Source organism: Anomalospiza imberbis, chromosome 1 (genome assembly GCF_031753505.1).
Source record: "Anomalospiza imberbis isolate Cuckoo-Finch-1a 21T00152 chromosome 1, ASM3175350v1, whole genome shotgun sequence".
Taxonomy (NCBI): Eukaryota; Metazoa; Chordata; class Aves; order Passeriformes; family Viduidae; genus Anomalospiza; species Anomalospiza imberbis.
Window position 1 is genome coordinate 114092050 of NC_089681.1, and position 19809 is coordinate 114111858.

Sequence of the window (19809 nt, forward strand, 5' to 3'; positions counted from 1 at the left end):
AACTAACACTTCACCGAAACACCAGTTTTCTTAATGGCAAATGGTGACAGTTTGATTCACACCAAAACCACCCTTAATTTAAAAATTATTTAATATGTAATTATACTTTCTTGTTTTCAGTGGTGTCCAGGTTAGTGTTTTAAAATGACCAGTCAGTGAAAACCTGCAAAGGCAGCAGTGAGACATGCTATACCAAATATGTTGCAGGACAATTTAGTACTCCAAGAGGAAGGGATTAAGAGAAGATGAATTGTTTGTGAGTAATTTTATTTATTGTGTCACTATGCCTCAGGAAGTTTTCATAGTTAGTCACATATCACCTGTTTCTAACTCAGTGAACTCCTAGAAGACCATGTCAAGGGTACTGTGAGTCTTGATGTAGAAAATGAGATATGTGAAATGCATCACAGCATCCTTCAGTGATCTTAGAGCAGCGGTGTTGCTCTCTTTTGCTATCATTAATAATAATGCACAGACTAAGTAATTCTTTGGGGGCAGAGACAGGTGAAGTGGCCCACTGAATTACTCCACTAACCTTTCACCTTTGAAAAGAGTGCTCAAACCCAGGGCATGAGTGAAAAGGAGCGCGGCAGCGCTAATCCCTGTTTGTGCAGCAATAAAACGAGCTCGCGGTCGGGAGCCTGATCAACACACGCGCACGAACTGGAACAACAACATGATTCAGGGCAGAACAAAGGGTGGTAGCAGGGCTCTGAATTGCTTTACACAGCCTACAAGCTGAACTACAATTTATTCCCTACTTTCACAAAATCACAATTTCAACTATCCACATAGAATGTATTTAACCATCTGTGGGGCTCTTTGAAAGCAATACAGAAGAATGATAAAGTGATCAGTGAACACTGCATTACAAAAAGAGAACAAATAAAATTAGTTTTTCCAGTAAAGAAAAATGGTTGTCACTAGAGGAGAAAGGAGCAAATTCTAGAAAGATCATATGTCTACTAGGAAAAAAGTCAGTGAAGCTAATATCAATTTTAGAAATTATAGTTCACAGTAGAAACTTCATATAATGAAGTCTGCTTCTCATTTCAGGAACTAGTTTTACAGATTTGTCTGCTCACTTCTCAGCATTCAGCAGAAACATTCTAATTTATATAGAAAGAAAGTCAAGTGATCTTACAGTGGTGCCTTAGCTTCCCATCTGTGAAGCTGGACTAATGCTTTTCCATCAGCCAGGCAAGGTATCTAGATAATTTCATATATGTGGCTGTACAGATGTATATCACAAAAAAGGCTGCTACCCATGACTTGACTCTAAATTTTGAGCACTGTAGAATTGCCAGAAATACATTTGATTTCTGTTAAGTTTGCACAATGATTGCAGTTACACAAATATTAAGGCATACGTGAGTTGATTACAATGTCCAAACTGTTGTCTGAATAAAAAAATGTTACTTATCTTCAAAAATAAAAGAACTCTGCAAATCTAGTTTAGGAAACATCCATTTACTAAAATATCCATTTTGTAAGCATGGAGGGAGAAATTCATTCCTCTCTCTAGACTTGTGTTTGATTGCTGTCAGGCTACCTACCACAGACTGGTGTGAAATATGAGGCTGCCTAAGAAAAAGATGTTTCAGAAATAAGGAGTATTATCTGGCCCAATTTTATTAACGCAGCTCTTAAAGGAAAGTGTTGGCAGTGATTCATCTCTGTATCTTGCCAAGGGAAATTATTCTTGTTTAAGGATAAAGATTTTTTTCTCAGTCTTCAGTTTTTAGCAGGATTTCTATAAACTTTACTGGCTGACTGGGAGTTAGCTGAGGCAATCAAGGATCAGCGAGGCACAGTGTACTGATCTTGAAGAGTTGTCTTTAATTAAGGAAGAACATGCACCTTTTAGATGTGCCAGTATGCTGGAACAATTAAAATTCTAAAATAACACACTTCACTTTGATGCTTGGATGCATCTCAATATTAAAAGCACAGATACATTAGCAATGTGTCTGTTCATAATAACTTACTCAATTGAGAAGCAGTCGTTGCTATTAGAAAATAAATTAACAAAAAGGAGTTAGTAACTGTAGAACTTAATTTGAAAGACATTACATGGCATGTGGTTTGATAAAATTTGAAGAAGCTACAGCAATATGCATTTACCTTGTGGAAGATGGCCGTGAGTGGATAATAAGAAAATCACAGCCTTTGGATCTCAACATGTTGTCAAGCAACCAAAATGCTAAGACCCATAATTAAACTGGCTTTTATCCATAGGGTCATAACTGTATTTTCAGAAAAGCACTGTGGATGTGATTTTTTTTTGTGTGTCTGAAGATTCACTAAGAGAGGGATAGCTATTCTGTAGGAATGCTCGTGTGATTGGCTTTTCTTCTGTCTAAAAATAATGGAACCAGTTTTCCTCCAGATTTGTCTCTCCTTATTTCCCACTAATCACCTCCTCCAGGCAAAGATTGACCTATGAGTCTTACACATCCTGAGCAAACAGTTTAACCCCTAAGCAACAGAGGGTAAAGCTATTCTCTGTGACCATGCTTTGTGAGGGGTTAGACATCCTCTAATCACATGTACCAAAGGTAGATTGCTCTGCAAGAAAACCAGGAGGTCCGATAGGATCCACTTACCATGTGGACTCCCAGAGGACAGGAAGGGAGGAGGTGTTACTGCATGGTCTAGTCTTTTAGACACTGAGAGACTTCTAGACACTAAGGGAAAAATGAGTCCTAAAGCCATTTTCACTCTTAGAAGAGTGTTTGAATGTGAGCAATATCAAAAATCTTCAACTTAAACATACCCATTTTAGGTCAGATGCAGGAGTCATCTGAATCCTGCTCTTGAATCTCTCCCTTTATACCTTTATTGCAATTCATCCTTAGAAAATAGAAAAGCCTACATGTGCTATGAATGCTGCTTATTTTGGTTTAATCTGATTTTCCCCTTCTCATCCAATTAAACCTCATCATTAATTCGTCAAATTTAAATCCAAACCTCATTATTAATTTGTCAACTTTAAATCCAAAACTGCTATTAAGAATCCCATAAAAATGTCAAAAGAATACAAGAGGCCTTTATTTACAAAAGGTGGGGTTAGTGAAGAATTTTATCCCTTCTAAAGACCTGCTAAATGAAACTCATTCATAGCCCAGGGCCTGAAATCCCTTGGCAGGTTGAACATCCATTGGAACAGGAATGGGAGCTTAGGTGTGCCTTGCATGAGCACACCTTTTACTGTTACCCAATAACACAAAAAGCAGTAGGGCCTCTATACAGGTAATGACTGGACAATCAGCAGGTGAGTGAGAAAATAACCCCATTTTAGCAACCAACTGGACTATCCACTTCTAGATTAACTTCAGAACACGAATATAGTTATGACTAATTATGAACAGGTTATAATAGGACTAGAAGGAAAAAACAAGTTAAACAAAATAAGTAGCACTCATCATGAAGGCAAGTTCTACTCCTGGATTAGTTGCAAAGAAGTTACATGGCAATGCTGAAAAAAAGATTGAATTTGTGATATTTTACAGCAATAATTTCTTATTTAGTAAGTTAGAATAACCTTATTTAAAAATTTTATCTTTCCTACTTGAGGGGTCACATTGACTCCAGTGGCATGCCTGACTAAATGATAATCACTTTGCAAAATGATTTCAGGCATTGGCATAAAGAGTTCTGAGATTGAGCCGTAGAAAAAAGCTACACAAGGTAGAGATGAAAAAGACACAAAAGGTCATTAAGGAATTCCTTCTGCTAGTATAATATTATGTCTTACAGTAAGTTCTACTTTCATGTCACTTTATACAGCCACTTTATCTAATCAATATTATAAAAACCCAAGCAACGAGGATTCCAGCCCCTGAGAATTTTCTGAAATCAAATTCATCTTGGAGTTGTAAATGCTCCACTCCATAGAAGGGCCTTTTTCTAAGCCTTGTACAGATGGAAAATTCTACAAACAATTTACTAATCAAAGCTCTATTTCTGTATCTCACATGAATATGAAATCTTACAGTACAGCCCATCCTTAAATTTGGGACAATTGCACGATATATTTTGGTATTTAAGTAGCTGTCTACAACTCCATCTAATGCACCTGAACTTAATTTGCTGTGAAAATAGGGATTCTGAAACACACACTGTATATAATTTGTTTTATTTGTTGCCTTTGATAGATCTGCAGAACTGTAAAAAACAAACAACCGTTTCCTCCTCCCCTGCTGAATAAAGTAGAAAATTAGCCATGCAAAATACAAGAGACATGTCTTGCAGCAGTGTAAATCATCTCTGAAGGTAGAATCTGAATGACTCAGGAATACTAATTTCTGAATCTTACGCAAGAAAGTGAGAGACTAAATGATTTAATAGCTAACATATCCAGGCTTATAAATTTTGCTTTTCAGGACTGACTCGACATTCTTATTGGGAATCTGTTAGCCAAATGTAGCAGGCTTCCTTTCAGGAGCTTAAAGCATGTGGAGCAGTGTGATTTCTATGGTGAAACAAAAATTAATTGTATTTTAGGAACAGGAAAAATCAGTCTTAAAAATAGTCGTGCTACTTAGGTTCCTGATGGTGGTTCATAGGCAGTCAGAAACGTATGGCAAGAAATTTGAAAAACTGTCCTTGCCTTCATGTTAAAATAGGTACACAGGGAAAAAGAAAATCAACAAACACACAAAACAAACCCCCACTTAGAAAAATGGAACAAAGTCTAAATGAAAAATCTGGACTATAAAAGCTCAGCAGGACTGATGCCAGTTTACTCCATCTGAGATTTGAGCTATTTTTATTGACTGGGAATAATTAATATTAGATTAAATGATTGTGAAATTAGAATGTGATGTTTAAATCTATTGATTTTCTATTTTATGTATTTTCCTTTAAATATATACAGTTATATTAGTCAGAAAAATATATTCAGTAGAATGGGTTAAGCCTGCAAGTGATGTATCTACTTCATAAAAGAAAAAAAAAAATTCCAATGTGATTAAAGACATGTCTGTATTGGCAGACAAAACCTGCATGAAAGAAAGAAAATATATTTAATAACTGTAAAATATTAGAGTGTATTTTAAAAGGCAGTTTACTTTTTATCTTGGAACTCACTGAAATTAAGCTAGAAATCTGTATTGAATATATGAGAAATAACAAAGAGCTTTATTTAAATATTTCACATTGTTAAACATTTAACGTTGCTGACTTATTTTGGTCCTGGTTCACTCAAAGATTTGTTACATGTATGCACTAGAGTACCTGTCTTCTCTCTGAGCTAATGGGCATAGGAAAGCTCCATTGGTAGTATTTTAAATTACACATGTTTATTGGAAAGAAAATGAATTGTAACCTTTTGTATTTGTAGCTCATGCATTTTCTCAAGGACTTTTAATTTAATGATGGTTTAGCCTAAGCTTAAAGAAACTCTGTGCAGGAACTTTTTGAGCAGAAATCGACCAACTTTTAAAAGCCTGGTAGGTATATTTATCATATAGCTTTTATAAGTTTCATGTAAAAAAACCAAACCCAAGTCAGGTGTATATTTTTCCAGCTTTACTTCCATTTTGTGATAAGACTTTATTCTAGATGTTCTAGAAACCCTTTCTGAGGAACAATAAAAATGAGGAACAGTTAAGTGTTGTGACAAGACTCTTTTCTTATGAGTGTCAGTTACATCCCTTTACATTTATTTCTTGTCACAGATGTACAAAGCTTCTTTACTGATTTGGATTTTAGTCAATCTCTGACTTAATCAGATGACATTTAATAAACTGATGGTTGGGTATTATTATGTCTGAAGTTCAATTTTTCTCACATCTCCTAAAGCAAAAACAAATTAGGAGCAGAAACATTATTGAAAAGGACAAGAAACCATTAACAGCATGGTCAAAGCTTTTCCTTTTAAGGAATGGTTGAAATCTAAGGTGATTTATTTGAGAAGGAAAAAAACCCCACAAAATAAGATGTGACAGGTAATTTGGTAAAGAAGATTTAAAAAAAAAAGTGGTTTTTATCTTTTCCATGGCAAGAAAGGAACACAAAAAAAACCCCACCACATTTATCAAAAGTTAAAAGAAGGAGATGCTTCATACATCAAATTGTAAAGCACACACAAAAATTTTAGTGTAGAAATACTAGAAGGTGATTTAGTAAACTCAAAAAATAATTAGAAAACTTGGTAGCCATGCACCACCTGAGCTACCATTGCAAAGGCTGTACTGATCATGCTTCAGCACATAATCTGATTCTTAGCTGTAGCTAGGAGGGAATTTCCTCTCCTGTGTATTACTGTGTGAGTAAAGTGCTTTGAAGGATTTTTACACTTTTCTCTGAACCACTGAGGGATGAGCAGTTGCAGACAATGTACCTGACTCAATGAGTAGTGCTGGTCTTCTGCTAGAGAGTGACTGAACTTCTACTCATTATTATTTGCAGAGTTCCAGATACATCAGAATAAAAAAAGAACAGGGTAAGTGTGTGTGTGACTGGCATCTGGAACTATAGCTAAGGACTGCATCATACCTTGGATACCACAAAATCCAGATTTTATTTTGAAAAAGTAATCTCTACCATTCACTTTCTAAATTACGTAAACCCACCATTTTTCTCATGTAAATATTCCCAGACACTTTTCAGGAAAAAAAAAAATTGAACAGACCGTAGACTTCTGAAACCATAATGGGGGGGTTTAAAACAAAATATTTCTAAACAATCTTACTCCTATAGTTGTGTTAATATTTTTAATTAAGTCTTGTGAGCTTTGAATAACCTAAATCTAAACACACTAAAAGCCTCTATGCTCACAAATAATGGTCTTCTACCCATAAGGTGTTGTCCAAGTGCAACTGAAAAGAGCAATGATTTAGGCCAACATCAATAGTAATCCTGATCCAAGCCTCCTCCCCCTGCACACATAATTAGGAGATATTCCAAGACATATTTTTCTGAGAACTACTAAAGGGATGACAGTTCACAAATGTTTTCCCTGCTGTTATAATAATCCCCACAGTCATGAGTTCATGTTGAGAGGACTTAGTCAACTGATAAGAACAAATCTTGTAACAGTTTCATCAGCTTTTCATGGCAAAGGAAATTAATTCTATTTCAATGCATATCTATATGCAATTTTCATAATGTGCTGCTGCATTTCTTGCATTTACATCTGTTTAATACCATGTTTATAGATCATGTCCAGAGTTGATGATATATAGGTGTATGTGTCTGCAAATATTTAAAGACCAGATGTATATCAAGTCTCTTCCTGGCAGTGCTGAGAGGCTCCTAGTGAGACTTCAGATGTGTAAATCCCATGGGAAGTACTGAAAACCCTGCCAGCTGTCAGCCAGCAGCTTTAGGTGCCTAAATGCCTTTAACATATTGGTACTGTGTGTTCAGCTCAGAATATGAGAAGCTGTAAGTGAGTCAAACTATAGAAGTTAGTATTGTATACACACTACAGCATAACTGGTATAGCACAGTATCTTTTAAAAGGAATGGAAAGAGAAAGCACTGATGAGCTACCAGGAATTTGTAAATATCAGCTCTAGATTCTGTGATACGATCAGTGCAAATACGCAAATTTACCTATGTAGCAGGTTCTGCAGAACAGGGAGGGGAACATACAGTATTTATAGACACATAAGTACTTTCTTGCAAAAAGAACTTCGTTGTAGTTGATGGGATCTCTTTGCTCATGTTTTTCTGAAGACAACCCCACCTTTGATGTAGTCACTCTACACTCACTGAGAGAACAAACTCCATCAGTTTTATGCTGGATTTTTCTTTCATTCTCCCTTAGGACAACTTCTTAGGATGGCCTTTATACTGAACACCCATTTGCTCTGCTCCCCATACAACAGCACTGAGGCACCAGAGCAACCTCACCCTGCACTTTGTCTTTGCTGAGCCAGAGCCTCCTGAGTGAGCTCATCCCGTTTGGAGACAACTCATGTCAGAGATGCAAAAAGGAACAGAAAGGTTATGTTGCAACTCAGAACAAACCAAAAAACATGACTCCCTGAACTGATTCCTGGCTGCTTTAACTTTCATTTACTCAGTGTTACTTGTTGCCATGCTTGAGTGACATGGTATAAAGTATTTTCCTGCTTCAGATACAAAGAAAGCATTTTCCATTGTGCTGAAACAGCCCAGAAACCTGCCCACTTCCTGACAGAGTACAGTATACAAACTCTGACGAAAAGAGAAAAAACAGCTCCAAGCTAAAGAATATAAATAATCTCAGAAAACAGAGCAATTTCATTGTTTACATGACCCTCTGCTGCTTACAAAAAGGATATATGGGAAAATGAGATTGTTTTGTTGTATGTTTGATAGTACTGTGTTGTGACATTGCACCTGGTAGCCTGTGGGTGCCAGGAAAGAATCAAAGTAGCAGGGCTTAGCCAGCCTCATAAAATGGGACAAATTAATATTGTTTTACCAGCTTAAAAGTATTTCAGTAATTTTCCAGAATATTCATCACAGTTGACAAATCTACTCAAATATGGATTATTAAAGAATGAGTATTTATAATTTTAATGATTATTTATAAGGAGCACTTATAATTTTCCTGTCTTCTATATGTCTTGACAAAAATGTTAAAAAGGAAACAAAATTTCACTACAAAACACAACAGCATAAACTTGGGCACAGGAAAGCCTAACAATCCTTTTTATAAATGGAACAAAGCTAGTAAGATGTTAAATGAGAAAGAAAAAAATTCAGATTGAATTCTGAAGCAGTTTCTGATAGTAGCAAAACATGCAGATTACCACTTTAAGGAAAAAAATTACAAGAATGAGGAAAATGAGAAGTGGCTCATCCCTTGAACTTGCTGTCATCCAGAGTTTGTAAATTCACTTCACAACTGGGGGTGAGGGGAAAAGAAGGAATGATAATTGGGAAGTCTAAAAAAATTGCAGAAGGAACACCTGATGTGAACTGGCACTGACAGAAAGCAGCCTCTGCTATGGGGAGGCACCAGATGAGGAGGAACATGGTACATGCTTCCTGCTAGATTGAGATATATGGAATGATGGAGAGAAATGAAGATACATCCAGGCTGCTGAGTGGTGAGGAGCACGGACCTGTTCTTCATTACCTAGGGCTGGGTAGCTATTTTAAAGCTGGAACATGGAAGCCAAATAGCAGAGCTGTGACCACAAGTCAGCCAAATTCCCACTCAGAGCCAAATGCTCCAGCATGGAACAGATTTTATTATTACAGCTATGTTACATTTTCCTTTACTAAGCTTCCTTGGATTTATTTTAAACTTTTTTTTTTTTTTTTTGACGGGAAAGCATTTTCAAGTATCACAGTAATTCTGAAAATAGATCTTTTTTATTGATACAGTGGACATCTATTAGTGTATTAAAATGCATGCTGGTATGGCTGGGGCTTTGCTGGCTGAAGAAGCAGAGCTATTCCTGTGGAACCTGATGCATTGACACACACTTGGTTTTTAAGTGGCTGTGGCAATTCTGGCTCTTGGTGCCCCTGTGCCAAAGATGATCAGCCTAAAGCAGTGTCAGGAGTATGGAGTGTGTCAATGGGCATCAAAGTGTGGCAGCCTCACTCCAACTCCTGGTGGGAGATGCCTTTTCCTGAGAGGGCTTAAGTGAACCTACTCCCCTATGTCTGGGCTGTGCAGAAGCCAATTCCATGGGTATTGTATTGTATATTGGGTATTCCAGGTATTTCTGTCAATACCTTATGCAAATTTGTAGAGAATGTGGAATTGCTATGAACAAACATTCGGATGAAGCTTAAGTTTCCCAAGTATCAACACAAATTCAAAATGTGGAGGTGCTCAAAGCTTTCTAGATAGCAGATCTATCCATGTTGCACTTGGAGATATGAACCCTGGCTGGAGCAATTCCAACAGCTGGATTTGGGATGGCTCCTGAAGGATGGGACAGGGCAGTGGCATTGCAGCAGGACACCAACTTCCCTCCAAGAATGTATACTGCTGTCGGAAAGGCAAATGGGCTGAGAAATCACTAATTCAGTTCCTTCCATTGCATGTTGTCTGACTTAAATCTCCCCACCTACTCGTGTTTTGCAGAGGTTCTGGTAACAGCAGCAATTCCAGCAGCTTTATAGCAGGGCAAATACCGTTCAGGCTTTTAGGGCTTTTAAGATTATGTTGAAAAATCACTCTCCAAAGTGCTGTTTTAGATTCCATTGAGGATCAAAGATATGCATTAAATTACACTATTGAATCCTTTTCTGCAAAAGATGACAGAACTGGGATTTTATACCCTCAGCAACAAGAGTATAGAACCTTGCACATAATAAGGAAAATGATAAGGGGGAAAAAAGGAAAAAGAAAAAATAAAAAAAGGAAAAAGAAAAAATAAAAAAGGGGAAAGGAAAAATAAAAAAAGGAAAAAGAATAATGTAATAACTGAATACCATCTCTAAATTTTCTTAAATACCAGTACCTTCATGCAGGTGTATGTAAGGGTGTTAATATCTTTTGGCAGACCTAAATCATGCCAAACCACATGGATAACTTGTAATTGTAACAGGAATACAACAATAGCATGTTATCCAAAATTGCCTGTTATACCTACTCTGTGATAAAACCAAGAGGTTCCTGGGGAAGATAAAGGCAAAATGTAAGGATGACTCATATGAATAAAGCTTAAAAGCATGTCTTGTGTCCCTTAGTGAGATGTAAAGATCCCCATAACCTTTGAATCTTTGACTTTGCTTATCTGTGCTTAGATAAATGTAAGTCATAAAAATGCACAGCCACATTACTTCATGTAGGTTAACAAAGTATGAAACCATCTAGTAAATTCATGATTCATGGCAGTACTTGTAAAAAACAGCACATCCACTTCTAACCGGGGTACAATATATTTGAAAGCCACAATGTACGTTGCAGAGTTTTTTAACATAAATAGTCTGTTTTTCAGATGTGCTGTGCAACTGCAACTACTATAAAAATGGATGGGTCTCACTTCAAAGTAATGTAGTGCTACTTGTCCAAAGTAATGTAGTGCTACTCATTTACTCTTATAAGTACATTTATTGTGAGGACACACATGCTTTAGCCTCAAACTACCTTCACAGCAAACTTTACAGGTAACACTAAACAAACGGCCTCACAATTTCTGGTGAGTTTAAAAGGTAACCAGACACGTATCTTTACACTGATATTATGTCACTGAAGCATCTGAGATCAGAGCAACCAACTTAACTAGTGCTGACCCCAGTGAAGTGGGTACTGCAGGCAGTTTTTTGAGCATAACCTTTGCCAGAGGTTAATGCAGAGGTTTCACCTTTTCTAGCAAAAGCTTTTTCTTTCTTTTGCTCTTCCTTTCTTTTTTTTCCTTTTTCCTCTTTCCTTTTCCTCTTTTCCTTTCTCCACCATTTCACTCAATTCGGTTAAAAAGCAGACAGAGTGAAAATGACAGGGCTAAGACAGAAATAACCTTCAGTGGGGCTGCCAAGTGAGATAGGCACATCCAACAGGAGCAGTAAATATTTCCACCCGGATGATGGTGATGATGAGCAGGTTAGTCTGTCTAGCTGTGCCTCATGCCCCAGTGAACTCCAAGAGTCAGGAGCATTCAGGAAGGATGAGTGCAGTGAGGATGAGCAGGGGAACAGAAAGCCTCTCTTACAGAAGGAGGCTCATAGACACAGGTCTGGTAGTGTGCATCAAATAAAGACAAGAAGGGAAAAGGGTGTTTCTTAATTAGTACACCTGGAGTGAAAACAAGAAAAATGGTCACCTAAGGTATAGGACAAGACTTGCTTAAAAACAAGTGGTTATAAAATTCCTGTGAGTCAGTTCAGGTTAGGTATCAGGCAGAGGTTTCTAAAGAGCAAAGTAAGTGAGGCTCTGTAGAGCTCTTCAGCAGTTACTTTGTCTACAGTAGCCATCCAAATGTTCAGCCTAATATTTGTGTGAAAGCAATATCGTGGCTGGCCACATCACACTCTGCCACTCATCCTCTGTATGCACCCCCTGGCACATCCCCATCGCGGGAGCTCACAGAGGGGCACGGCTGCCACGCAGGGAAGAGTGCCAGGAGCAGCAGCCTAGCATTTGGTTCCAGAATGTCAACTGAGGGATAAAATCACCACTGACTGTGGAACTTGCACATGGGGAAAATGGTAAGGAGCCAGAGCTGAAGGATGGCACCAGAAAGGAAGAGGCTGGTGTGAGGGAGAGGTAGGCTTTGTTCTGATGTTTTAATCAAGGCTTAGCTGCATGCTCTTAAGCAGACATGAGTCAATGTTAAGACTGTTCAGACATCATGGATAATCAGGCCAGCCAAGTTCAGATTTCAAATGTGAAGAAGGAAGCCATGCAAAGAAAAGTGTTGCAGTGTTACAATTTATTTTCTCTGAAGCATTTGCAAATGATATTTTTCCTGGGGCTCAAGAATCTTTGGCAGGGGCAGAATGGCAATGATCAACTGAGAAAAATTAACATTCTAACCCAGATCAACATCACCAGCTCTGTAACTATAAAAAATAATTAATTTGCATAGCATTTCAAACTCAGTAAAACACAAAACCTCAATGGCCATCTGCACTTGAAAGCTCTTTGGATTAAGGCAGTGTGGAAATTTACACTCCCCAGGCTCCACTTGAACACTTAAAGTATAGTTGACTTTTAGTCCAAGCAAGACAGGTTTTTGTAACTTAATATATTTTCAAAGTGGGGAGTATCCATGCATGGAGTTACACTGCAGTAACTAACTGCACACACAGGCCAGCCCTAGCAGCTAACACTGGAAGCAGGCATTTTCAGCACTCAAGCATAAAGACTATAAACATTCACACACTCACTCACTCACTTTCTCTCTCTCTCTCTCTCTCTCTCTCTCTCTCTCTCTCTGTCTTTTTCATGCAGGTAAAGGTATTTTTCAGGTTTTGTGGGGTTTCTCATGCACATGCCAAAGTATTTACAGAACTGGAGCCCTGATTTGTAGAAAGGGACAAGTGCTGTGGCCTTGAGTACCACCTCAAAGAAAAATACTAATACCTGGACTGGGCTAGTGTATCCCACATTCTCTCCCATCCCTCTGATACATTTGGCTCTCTTGCACTCCCAGATAATGCACACGGGTTCAGTCACAAGCCCTACAACACCCCTTCCCCCCATGGAAAAGTCAGCCAGCTGTTACAAAATTCAGACCTTTCATTAACACAGTTTAGTGGCTGATAGTGCCAAGCAAAACAGAGACAATTAATAATAATCAGGTCTGAAGGGTCTGAGACAGCTTATGAGTAAAGGATTGTATTAGGATTGTATGTCTAAAAAGGAAAAACTTGCTCCTGCCTGGAGTGATAGGGAACAAAGGGCGTTGATGTATAACCAGGGAGGAAAGAGACTCTCTCCATGGCTTTTGTAGATTACTGTGTGAATGACAGGAGCGGCAGGAGCAAACACCTCTTTTCATTTGCTCAGCCTGCTGGAGAAGAATAGCAGCGCTTGCCAATGAAGCTGCAGCTGTGCTTCAGCGCCGTTTAATCACTGTGTATGACTGAGGGTAAATTAGCTGCCATTCTTACTCCTATTTGTTGTTCTAATGAAGATTTGCATAAATGTAGGAGTAGGGGGAAACTGATACTTGATTCTTTGCTTCAGAGGCCAGGGTGGAAGACTCACCCATCCTGCATGTTTATGTTTGTGGGATATTCAACGTTGCCTTTCCATTTGACCTGATCCGCTTCTGGCTGATGAATGGTGAAAAAAGAGTTCAAAGTTGCCTATCAGATCGAGACCCCTGTTGTGTTTCTGCCTGTAGAAAGGGGCAGACTAGTTAGATGAAGAGAGGACTGAGAGATCAGAAAATTACTCCCAGCTGTAAAAAATATATATGCATGTTTTGGCAGCTACTTATGTGTGTATATATATATATATATATATATATATATGTGATATATTTCAATGGCAAATGTATCAGTGACATATCTTTCCATCCATCCATCCATCCATCCATCCATCCATCCATCCATCCATCCATCCACGCATCTGATGGTAACTAATCAATAATTTTTAAATAATAAAATATCACAAAAAATAATAGGACAGGCAGTACACCTGCAACATATTAGGCAATATGACGAAAAGGACTTGTAAATTTCTGCAAGCATTCTATTGTACATCACTAACATTCAAAGTTCACTTTTAAATAAAAGAATATCTAGCATTAAATAGGCAATTTCCAAGGAAGGTGAAAATGACTCAGCACTTCAAAAATACCTGTCAACAGTGCCTTGTGAGACTGGGATACAAATTAAGAAATTGTGTTAATTCATCAAAAAAAAGGGAAAATTTTGCCATGAAGCAGTGACAAAATCCAAAACTACTTCATAATTAAAGAGAAGATTTGAAAATGAAACATCATAAAATTGTTTTATTTACTGTGGTTACGACAATGCTTATGGTTGTTAACTGAAAGAGGCTAAATGGAAGAACTCCCCATTTTTGGCGTGTTAACTTGTTGTACATGGTAATACAGTATGGATAACTGTTTTTAGTATTCCTCTTACACACTTGATATGCTAAAACTGTTGTTTGACAGCATCTGTAAGGATTTAAGATTGAGAAGGCAGAAGTAGTGAATTTCTAAATTTCATATCACTCCTGGAAATTGTCCAGCTTTCAAGACAACTGTATCCCTCCAAAAAGATTATCTGTATCCCTACGAGAGAGCATGTATTTACTGCCCTACACAGCTTCTCAATCCCTACACAGCTTTTCAGTGTCTCTAGCTCTTTACCTGGTCTCTAAGACACAAGAGCAAATATTAATTTGGTTTTTGTACACTTCTGTCATCTATCTGCCTGACTACCTACAGACATTTCTGCATATTTTTGGCCAAACACTAACAGAAATCAATCTTTCAGACGTTAGCAGAGAGCATTCAATCCGCCTGAAATAAATGTGCCTAAAATGGTAACATTCTATCACTCCACCTCTCAGCTGAAAGGAACACCACAGGTTTCAATGTTCTATACAGCAACAAACCTACATGATAATAAAAGCAGTCAATCACATTTTTGCCCGCTCTCACCTTATTTTGAGTTTTGAAATATTTCAATATTCTATTACAGCTTTTGATTCAGCCCCTGATTATGCCAGAATCTCACATTCTGCCCTTTCCAAAGAAATTCTTAGCCCTTTGGGCAAATGAAAAATAATATTGAAGTGTATAATAAAAAACAAACCAGCAAAAACCCTCATGACATATAAACAGATCACATAATTTTTCTTCAATGATTCTTTAGTAATTTCTATAGATTATGGTTTTCGAAGGCTACAGTCAGAATTTATGTGTTGGTAAATAGAGTAAGAGAAAGTGGAAATTACAGATCTAGTGGTCAATGGCATAAAACAAATCTAAAAGAGCTGAGGGGAGAGGTTAAGTGCTATGCTAGTTAATAAGAATGACAGCTTGCTTTGAATACTCATGCTGACTGTTCAAGATATTGAATAAACCTCATTTAAACCAATTTTCATTATTTGTAGAGTCTGCGTTAGGCATCTATCATTGTCAGGGCTATTAATATTCTTTTCAGAGACCACATTATCAGCATATTTAAATGAAAGCTTTCCTTTTCAATATTTATTAACTCATTAATATTTCTTGGTGGTAATATCCTGGTTGTAATATCCAAATTATGCATACTAAGGTATTTTCTACTGATCAAACTTTCTGAATTAAAAAAAAAATATTTTCCATTAAAACTGCACTTGAGCTTCTGAAACTCTACTTTCTTTTCATACTATTTTTATGAATAGCATTTAAAATTTACATTTTTGTGTTTTTTTCAGTAGGCACCAGTAATCCAGAGCACTGACCAGATATTACTGAGCTGACCAAACGTGAATGATGAATGAACGAGGATATGAAAGTTAATTCGTCTTACCGGGGTTACAGTCTGTGAGGAGGGAGCAGATGGAGAGGAGAACTTTAGAAATGGTTAACGCTGGACTCCAGTTGTCTTTTAAAATGTCCAGGCAGATGACGCCTTGGCTGTTAATGTTACAGTGGTAGATCCTTGTCCGGAACGTTACCTGGAAAGGACAATGTGTCTCAGTACAACAGCGTTCAAGCCAGTAACTACACAATTATTAGGCAATGAAGAACCATAGGAACAAACATTCTGCTTTCCAGGCTGAAATGACGGTACTCTGCTACTGCTGGTTAAAGACTGGGCAAGACAAAATAAAGGAAATAAATTCTGCCTCTTGCAGCTGTGGCCAGCAGTGAAACCAGTTTGGGCAGGCTGAGAATGGGACACATTTCCTGAGTTTCCTCTTGCCTTGGTATTATCAATCTCATTATTTTGTATACGGCCGAAAAAAAGCAGTTCCAGCCCCTGATCTCGACAATGTTCATAACTCAGGTCCACAGCTTTTTCACACTTTGAAGGAAGTCAGAACAAGACAGATTCTTCTACGGTCTTCATCTGTTCATCATTTGACACAGTAGATTAAGCTGTAAAATAAAATGCAGAGGCATCACAGCAGTGACTCCTGGAAAAATTGAAGTGAAATATTTTTCAGAAAGGCTGCTGAAATAAAATCCTTTTATTTCCAAATTTTAGGTTATATTTTTATGAGTAGAATTGTTTACATACACCTTTTGGAGGTCGTCAAGGACTAATTTCTCTATCAGTTCTACCCAAATGACAAGTCACACCCAAATGGTTTCAATTACATGTTTCTAAAATCTAAAATTAAGCCATAGGTCTTCAGACATCTACCTCACCAGCAACAGCCCTGCCAGGAGAGGGGCTGGGCAGGCAGGAGACAACAGCAGGCAAAGCAATCCCTGACTCAGGGAAGCTGTGTTCTTCACTCCACTGGGACAGTGCTAATGTAAGCTGAGGGTGCCTACAAACCCAACCCTGCCCTACCACAGATAAACCCCTGTCTGGAGAGTAATGCAAACTGGGGACAGGCACGCTCCTCTTCTGATTTTCTTCAGTATCAGAGATCTCAGTGATCTGAGTGGGACTATCAGGCCACTCAGCAAGCAGAAGAGAAACTAAAAATGAAATAATCACTTGTATTTACTATTATCACTGGTTTACTTCTATTAAAAAATAATTACAGTAATCATTCTCTAGCCCACTGAAAAATTCTGCCTCCTTGGATTAAACCAAGAAGCTTTGACAAAATAATGGAAAGAAAAGATAGTAGATTTATGGTATGAAAACATTGCATTCAACAATAAATACTTTTTCTCCTAAGTGCTTTTCCACATAGATCTGGAAAAATGTTTTGGAGCCCATTGTCATACACCAGTGAGTTCTGTACCAAAGAACCCTACAAAGCAAGTTCATCAATTTTTAAATGTTTCTATATCTAAAGGTATTGCTGATTAATTGGATAATTTGACAGTTTGCCACTCCATACTTGTAGATTCTTTCATTTTTCCCCTTCACTTGAGGTTTTGCTTATTGTTTTCCAGCCTGTGTGCTTCACTTCTGGGACTTCTATGAGAATTTAAAATATTTCTGGCACAATGATCTCAATTAATCCAAATGCTATAGCCAGATGATATATTTTCTCCCCCTCATGAGAAACCCAAGCACATTCAGCATTTGGAGGAAAGGAAATCTTCTGTGAGATAAAAAAAAAGTGATATATTTAAATAATTATAATTTGGTGATAAAATTAAATGTCTGTCTACAAAGGGAAGCTATTTTGAACAAGGAAGGTCACCAGTGCACAAAAGCCATAAACTACCTTACACACACTGTATGTCAAAAGTGCCCAGAAAGGGAGATGGTGTGGAGAACCATCCTGTGAATTGTAGGTGCTCATTAATTCCCCAGGTAGATGAACTCCAGAAACTCTTATACTCCAGTTAGAAGTGAATCAGTGACTGTTACCTAGCAGGATGTCCCAGGACTCAGGCAAGCACCTGCTTAATTTTAAGTATTGTATGCTAATTTCAGTACACTATTGAAATAAAGTTTATGCTTAAGTATTTTACCTCAACAAAGGTGCTTCCCTATACTTCCACAATGAAAAAAATTGAGGACTTCATTCGGTGTCATCTAAATACACAAAGTAATAGGATATGTGTGGTCTCACCAAATGTGGGGGAAAGACTGAATCCATTGCACGGATTAAATTATACCTTTAAAATATTTATGGACAGGTCAGTCTGAGCTTGTAACCTGCTTCAGAGAAGGTCATCGATTTGAGTGTGTATTTTAAGTGTAACTGTTTTGCTGCCAGCAGAGAGGACAGACACTGACACTGCCTCAACTGCTTCTGAAGCACTGAAGCAAGAACACCGAGAATTTGGCAGGATTCAGAGCCACTGAGATGAATGGAGGTAGTTAAAGTCTTTCATGAACTGTTCAACACTCTATTGCCATCTCAGGCTACCTGGTGGATAAATGTATGTGGGACTACACCTGTTTGCAGTTGGAAGGCTGTTTTCAGAAAATGTTCAGACCTGAAATATTGCATTTTTTCACTATGAGTACATATTAAACCTGTGAGATTGAGAAAGGCAAGATAAGGCTTGCTGCTTACAACTGACAATGTCACCAACTCACCAAATATGCCACTGCACTTTAAAATGCCTGCCTAAGACAGGCAGGCATTTAAATAATCAATGTATTCATTATTTTATAATTACAATATGTTATATTTATTAATTTTAATACTGAAAAATCAATTCAATTAATTAATGAAAAGAATCACAGTGTTTAGAATTGCAGAAAAAGCCATATTAATGACAGCCTTAATACACTAGAAACTGTGGCCTGAAGGTGACAGGTAACAGAGTTCTCACCCCGAGGCAGCAGAGTACAAATGGGATGACACATAGCTTTCCTCATCCATGTATTGCCTCAAATTGCTGATAATGTGGGAAATGCTGAGATGTAACTTTCTGGATGTTGTGCTTACCATATCTACATAATAAGGTTATGCAGGGTCTGCCTATTGTATGTGTAGAGAGAAACCATGTGTTAATACCTTTCTAGGGGATCTGTATTTTCTTTATTATGGTCATATTTTTACCTTTGATGTCACTTAAATGTTTCCTTTAAATGGTAGACTCTAATTCCATTTACCCCCTAATAAAAACACCTAAACAATCCCATGCAGGGGCTCAAAGGAGTGTGGGGGTGTGCAGGCAAAGTCACCTTCAGACAATTAAATGGTAGAGGAGAAATTTATGGATTTTCTTGAACAATAAGTGTTCTCTATGGATTTAGTCTCTTTCATTCTGGAATTTAAAGAGCATATTTAATTTTTGTTGAATAAAAGTATAGGTCAGGAAAATGCAAATTATGGGAAACGGAAAAATGGGACTACCTTCTGAAAACTGTGAGTACTACAAACAAACTTCCAAAAGGTAATGATAAAGAATTTATATTCTATCAGTTTTGGAAGTAAACAAGAATAAACTCCTCTGTTATCTACTGCTGAATGCCAAACATGCAAAGCTATACCTGGCTGTTCACGGAGTAAGTTTTAGGACTGAAAAAAGACTGTTTATAGAACCTGGGAAGAGGAAACTAATATGGATTTCAGTTCAGTGTTTGGAGGCAACAAGTTGAAGGCAAAATAATTAATTTCTGGATCTCAGAGTGATTTTAAACACCAGTTTTCCAGCATGATGTAGTCTTAAAATAACTTACTATTTCTCTTTTCCACAGAGGTCTAAACACAACAGTCACTATGGTGCCTAGTACATCATCTCACACACTTTCAGACTCCACTAAATTCAGTTGCAATCTTCTTCAAAAACATATCAGCAGGAAGAAATGAATCCCTAGTTTTACAAATTACATGCAAGGACTTACAGAGTGCCCTTAGGGTTTGCT

At 37.5% G+C, this 19809-nt stretch overlaps 1 protein-coding gene across 3 annotated transcripts in view; it reads right to left on the reverse strand.

Annotated features, from left to right (window-relative positions):
• The window catches only part of LOC137483791 (ubiquitin-conjugating enzyme E2 E2), a 202233-nt gene that overhangs the window by 6933 nt on the left and 175491 nt on the right, over positions 1 to 19809 (reverse strand). For all 3 annotated transcript variants that reach the window (XM_068207176.1, XM_068207169.1, XM_068207182.1), the window contains one exon: positions 15880 to 16027. In XM_068207176.1, the coding sequence (XP_068063277.1) occupies positions 15880 to 16027 (148 nt within the window). The remainder of the gene's footprint in view (positions 1 to 15879; positions 16028 to 19809) is intronic.